This window comes from Ammodytes marinus (assembly GCF_949987685.1).
Source record: "Ammodytes marinus genome assembly, chromosome: 18".
Taxonomy (NCBI): Eukaryota; Metazoa; Chordata; class Actinopteri; order Uranoscopiformes; family Ammodytidae; genus Ammodytes; species Ammodytes marinus.
This window is the reverse complement of record NC_137222.1, coordinates 6,177,858-6,185,357: the sequence shown is the minus strand read 5'-3', so window position 1 is coordinate 6,185,357 and position 7,500 is coordinate 6,177,858. Positions and strand designations below refer to the sequence as shown.

The 7,500-nt window shown below is 39.1% G+C and overlaps 1 protein-coding gene across 1 annotated transcript in view; it reads left to right on the top strand.

Moving 5' to 3' along the window:
- fibcd1b (fibrinogen C domain containing 1b) overlaps positions 1 to 7,500 on the top strand; it is a gene marked incomplete at both ends in the record, with an annotated part of 105,252 nt that overhangs the window by 45,930 nt on the left and 51,822 nt on the right. Inside the window, one exon of the mRNA XM_080046374.1 lies at positions 76 to 235. Coding sequence (XP_079902500.1) covers positions 76 to 235 — 160 coding nt within the window. The remainder of the gene's footprint in view (positions 1 to 75; positions 236 to 7,500) is intronic.

The window sequence follows — 7,500 nt, the reverse complement described above, 5'->3', positions numbered from 1 at the left end:
ATCTCTCCATGTTTTCTGTATGATACTAAAGTCTTAATCAATATGATAAATGTTTCTTCCCTCCTACTTTTGCAGCTGCTGTCAGACAGCCAGATCAACATGGTGAAGGTGGTGAACTCTGTGAGCGATGCTCTTAACGCCATGCAGAAGGAGAACGTGGGCCTGAAGGCACGCGTCAAGGCCGACCTGCAGCGGGCACCGGTCAGAGGGGCCCGCCTCAAGGGCTGCTCCAATGGTGAGAGACAATCAGCCCTGGTTATTATCTCTTCCTGTCGAGAATGCTGTGGCTTCCTTCTCTGCCCATCCGAAATTCATTTTGTCTCCGTGTAGATATATATAATTTAAAGAATACTCGGCCACATATGTATGTTCGACCTCCTGCTACTGTATTCAGCTCAGTGTCATGACCAAGAAACCCAAACCCAGAACCCCCATTTGTCTGTAAAATGATATTCCAGCGTGATCCGTCTGTCATCCATCTTACCATCATGTTCATTCAACCCTTTTTCTCACCCGGTGGTATCAGTATGTTTACCCTGGGCTACACCTCATCCACATTATCCAGTGGCCTTGGTGGAGACGTGATGAGGAATTCTTTTTTTTTTTTTTTTCACATGAGAAATGACTTGCCTGTCCACTGGGCTGTGTTGCCGAGAGAGACAGAGATGAGCCCTGAGGCATCATCCCATTGGAGGGCTTTTAAGTTCAGCACAGTATACCCAATGGCATTCCCCCTTGTTGAATATACCTTGACTAGGTAGCCAAGGAGCGCAGAGCAGTAGAGCCAAAGGGCCTCTCATGTATTGTATGCTGCATACAGAAACAGTGCAAGAGATAGTGTGTGTGTTAACGTACTTTGTGTGAATAGCAACGACTTGAGAATGCGGTAGAGGTTTCTTAAGTCAGTGAACATGAGGGACATAGCCATGCACCAGGAGTGTAGTAAGAAGGTATAGTAAAGATAGATTTTTCAAGCTTTTGGTTTAACATTTGCTCTAAGGAAGTGAAGTTCTTTACATGCTGCATTGGGTGTTTGGTTAATATCATATTCTACAAACTGTTCAGGCATATGGCATCATCCTCCTTATTGATTCAGCTAAGAAACTAGTTGAAACACGTGTTAGATATACCATCTGTCTTCTTTTTTTTTTTTACAAAGCTATCTGCTCTCAAGGCTGGTTTAAATCTGAATCTGAAAGCTTGAATATGCTTTTTTTCTTTTTGGAGTAACTTCACGCCTATTTGTTCTTCAGTTGATCTTCTGGTTCTCAGGTGTGCTTTATTTATTTATTTATTTTGATTAAAGATACATCTAATGCTCCAAATATATTAAACAATTATTCGACTCGGAAACTACAGAGTCACAGTTGTATGTAAAGTACCTAAGTCAGATCAAGACCTGTAAGATGAAACCACCAAAACTTTCACACCAAGAATTAACATTGCAATTTCTAAGATATTTCCCATTTTGGGGATTTTGAAGTATTCAGATAAACTGACAAAGTATGTGTTCCCTTATGGCGCCTTTAAGCTAAATAAACTATTCAAAAACATATTGAATTTCATTTTATAGCTGAAAACTATAATTATTAGGAATTATTCTTAAAAAGTTTCTTATATTTGTGTTACATGGTTTTCATAGGGCAGCATAGATAGACTGGTCTAAGCTCTGTCCGTGGTGCTGAACATTCGCCCTGTTGGGTAGGTTTTTATTTTCCACATTGTTGTATCCCCTGCCGCCAACTTCCAGACATCTCTTGCGTCAACCTGACTATCTGAAGCAATCGCTTAGCAATTACTTGAAACACAGCAGAATTCTGGGTGTCAAATTAATTATAAATCAATCGATGGAGAAAAAAATGATTCCTCTGATCTTAGCATAATTGTTCTCATCACAGAGTAGGGCGTTGTAGCTCAAATGTTGAATCATTTTTTTCCGAGCTTAATTTTAATTTGTTGTCTCCTGGCGACTGTTTCAATGGTGACAGCGGCAGCCGAGACAGAAACAATATTGTTTTAAGGGAGATCATTAGTGAGCCCATTTCAACATGTTGGTATGGTGCACAGTCACACGAACACCTCACGGCATGATGCAAGAAGTTCTGAAGTAATACCAAGTATCACCATTCTGAAAGAGAGAAAAGAGCTAAATAGATAGGGAATATTATGAGGTGTGCATGTGCTTTGGGTTATTATGTGTATTAAGGAAAATGCCTGACAAAGTTTCTGTAATAATGGATGATAACACGCGAGCGCTATGTATGCTGGAAAGCCATTCTTGTATAACATGGGTATTTCAGCATCCAGCACAAGGTTGTAATTGTGATTACATCAACCCTCGTTGTGGCCACAGCATGGCTCATTGGCTTCTCCATTTTGCATTATTTCAGACTGAGCCTCTTGGAGATACTGTAGGTGTCCGGTTCTGTCAGCTGTATGTCAGGGACAGTTAGGTATTAATATTTTTTTCCACATGAGTTCGCAGCAACTTTATATGAGAAAACAAATTCCTGTCTTTTTACTCATTTAAATTTTCGAGTGAGTTTTTCTCTTAAAGTTTAAAACAATCTGAAAATGCACATAAATTATTTTGGATAAAAGAAAATCTTGTCTCTTCGGGGATATAGGGTTTAATGAAATATGCAGACCTTTTTCAAAAGCAGATTTTGCATTTTTAGGCCCCACACTTGACTATTGTTTTTTAAATATTCTTAAAACAGAAATTCTAACCCACTCCTGTCCCCACAAGAAAATACCTGATCTAACATGTCATTTTACTGTTCTGGGCTCCATACAGGTGAGGGTGGAGGAAACAAAAGCCTATAGTATTAAGAACAAATTGCTATTATTTGAAATGACAGGCCATTATCGCTTAATTTATACCTGTTGCTTTTTATATAAAGAAGGGAGTAGGTCAACTAAGATTAATATACATCTTAATGGATTTGTTGCTGAAAGGCTGTAATAAAGATTTTGTATTACAATAGTGATATGGTTTTAGGATAATCTTGTTTTATATTTGATGGCCACCTGAAATCCTGATAGGTGTCATGTTAATACCCGCACAGTGCTCAAGAATTAGAATTAGCTTTATTGGTACACAGAAGAATTTTGATTATTTTTTTCTTTTTTTTCTGTCAATCTACTGACATGACATATTTGCCCTAACAGGTAGGATCTAAGGAATGTACCTGTATGTACCATATGCATGTTTCTTTGTATATGTATTTTATGTAAATGTCTGGGTTAAAGCTGTACAACACGCAAATGACTAACTAGTAACAGGCAAGGTTCAGCACCATGGACAGCGCTTCACACATTTTTCTGCCAATGGTTTGCTGAACAGAATTATCAGTGTCTTTTTCCAGGTTATATAGTTTAATATGATAGTAATGTTTAAAATAAATGAAATAGGGCATAAAAACACACACTCAAAAAATACTTTATGTTTAGAATGAGCTACATGTTAGGTATGCATGTTGTATATACTTTATAGGGGAAGGTGGGGTGATTTGTGCATTTTGGAAGTTGCAAAACCCCTTGTTTCTAGAAAACCGTGGAAGAAATTGGAAATGTGACCACATATTTAAGAAGAGCCATCCATTTGACTCATCCTGTAAAGAAGGGAGACACAAGGAATAAGATATAAGCACATTTAAGCTCAAAAAACTGTGTTTTGCCTTTCAAAGTAAAATTTCCATGATCAAGGTTTTTTGATTATTGTGTCTGAACAATTATAGACACGTTTGAAAACATTTGACACATGTTTTAGTGCTTTGGTATGCTATACTTTGAGTCTATATAGTTAGCACAATGTCAACCCTAAATTGCTGCATCATGCCTATTATCCAAAATTCTGGGGATGGGGTGATTTGTGCGCAAGGGCCTGGGTGAGTTATAAGTAAGTAAGTAAGTAAAATGTATTTATAAAAGCACATTTATGACAGTTTGCACTGTCCAAAGTGCTGTACATAGTGCATTCAGTAGGTAAACAATGAAGGTAAAATAACAATAACCAAAATAAAAGACGTAAAGCCCATACATCCACATAAACACAGATAGTAGTGCAGAGGTAAGTAAGTAGTGCAGAGGTTAATGGGGAGGAAACACCAGGGTGTACATATGGGTTCTGAGCCTTGATTTAAAGGCAGAAATGGAGGGGGAATCACATTTGTCAGGTGGCAGTTGGTTCCACAAGCACGGAGCAACTAGTGCAAAGTACATTTCTGAGAGTTGTGCCAGTGGCATGGCTGTATACGCTGGTCACCAAAAGAAAGTGATTGTCTACAGTAGCTCAGAAGAGGGTGACATCTCAATTCCACTTAACGACACCACTGATGAGAGTTCAGATGGCCAGAAAGATGATGATGGTGACTTTGTCATTGTGACACAATGACGCACAAATCACCCCACTACGTGGGGTGATTTGTGCGACAAGACAACTTTTTTTCCGAAAGCTATATTTCTTAAACAGTTTATTCCAGATCCAAAGTTTTTATTGCCAGGGATGCACAACATCCTGAAATATATGTACATATTTGAGTTGGAGACATAACTGTCAAGGCCTGACTTTAAAATCACTTTGAGTAAAAAGTTGCACAAATCACCCCACCTTCCCCTACTCGTGAAGTCTGAAAAAAACTGAATCCTGCTTGAAATGTTTTGTAGTCGTAGGCATGTTTCGCCTTGTTTTGCTCTTCAGAGCTTTATATTCAGAACAAACTCTACCAAAGTACCAGTGGTAAGTCAGAGTATTTATTGAGCACAAGCACAACACAGCCTTGACATTTTATCAAAGTCGTCTACACTGAACTAGAGAACGGCTAGAAAAACAGCATAAACATCAGCGCTGCTCTCAAATGATATTTTCCCTAACTGGCCCCTGTTTATTTATTAAACAATGTATCATTGGTTCTATTTCCAAGGCATTGGTGTGTGTTGACCAGCTTGCTTTTGGCCATCTGTATATCTGTTTAGAAGTTCCAGCACTGACTATTTGCATTTTGGATCTAAAATACAATATACACTGTATAATGTAGATAATGTATTATGTTTCATAAGAACAGATGCAATGGTAATGTACTGACATGCCACTTTCACACATTTGCAATTCAATGGTAATTCTGACCTAGTGGTCAGGGTAACAGATACTGACTATATAATATATTAAGTGGTCACACCTATAGCACAATAAATATATAAATAAATAAATAAATAACTGTATGCACATATACACAACAGCACATTTTTAATATTTTATGTCTTATGTTTGCACAGCTGTGTTTAGATATGGTGCCCAACCACGGATATCTTCCACTGCCTCTCCGTCTGACTGCGCCTGTGAGAATATTTGAAGTATTCATCTCTGTACTGTTTGCATTGGATTCCCCTAAGAACATATTAGCTTTTCAAAGTTATTTGAATCCAGAGCTGACAGCAGTGAAGCCCATCTCAGCTCTAGACAGTATCAGGGGTTTCTGAGTTTGGAAGAAACTTGCTGTAGAAGTCTTAACTTTTCAGTTTCTGGACTGCCTAACTTTACTGTTGTACTGGTGCACACAGTTGCTCTGCTATTTTTGTTGTGAGCAGCCAGCATGCCCATACAAGTAGTGGCTTGACATTTGGAAGATTTTTCTCCAGCATTATTATTTGTGCTGCTGCCACATTAATTATTCAGTTTTATGAGGAGCTGCATCTCAAAACAATATAGATAAAGCCAAAACATAAATATAAGAGTTAGCTGCAGGACATGGTGCACGGTTTGAAACAACTGTAATACTTGCCACTATGGATGATTCAGGGTTCATTTAAATGAGTTCAGTTCCTACTGTGCAGTAGCCGCCAATGTCAGAGTGGCTTACTTTGAAGGGTTTATACGACTATGGATTTTGTCACCAAACAGATGAAATTCAGAGCGGATACTCTCCTTAGAGGTCTCATCCCAAAGCTAACATATGCACCAGCAAATCCACTCACCCAACCAAACAGTGCACACATCACTAGAACACTCACTGTCTACTTTTAACGATAAGTCTGGTGGTATTCTATGTATACTTTTCACCAAAGTCCTTCCTTTTAGCATACACACTTCTTCTAGTGCTCAATCCCACGCACATGCTCCTATAAATACTCTATAGTGTGTAAACATGTTAGGGCCAGATATAATTGCACACAGAACACATTGTGGTAGGAATGAAATCCACTTGGGCAGACCAATTCCGATGGTATGAACTGGATGAAAATGCAATCAATAGAACAATACCACATGTTTAAGTAAGTAGTAGAAGGTTAAGGGCTAAAGCAATGCAGTAGCAGCAGCTAGCAAGTTTTATTCACATTAAAGGCGGAGTCAGTGATTCTGGAGCATGTTTGTTGTCAAAACAGTTCTTGTCAAAATCAGTGTATATATCCTCAGGATCCGCTGTCTGTCCGCACTGTGTGCGCTGAAGAAAGAAAATACAATTTTCGAACACAGCCTAGGCTCTGTAAACTGCCATGCTAGCTTTGGTTTACAGAGCCTAGGCTGCCTATTAACACCTTTCAAACACTCCACGTTTAGATCAGATCACAACATGTGCAGAATTGATAAAGTGTTAATACTATCAATGCCAACATATTACAATAATCATAACAGGGAAGGCAGGAACAGGCAAGAAAAAACAAAGAATATTACTGGGATCTGTGGGAAAGTGGCTGTTAGACTATGTTATACTAAATGTATATGTTGTAGAGCTATTCAGGGAAGGAGGTACACAGGTGAGCGTGGGGATGGGGAGAGAGATGAATGAATGCTGTAAACGCTGGGGACTCAAACCTACCGCAGACAAGGGAGGGGAACGGCAGGCTCTGAAGTGACGGAAGAAGCAATGACTGCCGAAAAAAACTGACAATAACGATTATGCACGTCAATATATAATAATATAATACGTCAGTATTTGTCATCATAAAGCAATACTTGTTTCCAAAGCCTCGTAATTTTTCTCCCTTTTCCCCAAAATGTGTGTTGTCTGAAATGTGCACATCTGCGCCATACAGTATATTTTTGTGACATTACGTCTGCTCTCGACCCCTTGTGACTTGCCGTCTTCTTTCCGACCTACTTGCCTTCTGTCTTTTTCCATCTCCGCTGCACTTAAGACTCTGTTGTCCCACTGTGTCATCCATCATCCGCCCATCCGTTTCAAAATCTTCCCTTTCAACACAGCCGGTCCCTACCACTAGATTGATTCTTCTTTTTTCAAAGACCAAATCAATATTTGGAAAATTGTTTAGAGAATCCAGTGGACTTGCACTTTGAAACTCTGGGTAGCTTCACACTTTCTTTTCTTCGATTCCTTGGTTTGCACCAGATGCGAGAATGGTACATTGTTTCATTTTTCACCAGGATCGGTCCTCTTCCTCACCTATTGGTTTCCTCTGGTCCTAAGTGAACCAACATGCAAGGGATAAGCCCATGAGAATGTTCTTTTCAGCATTGTTCAGAGTCTAGGGAGTCGGCAA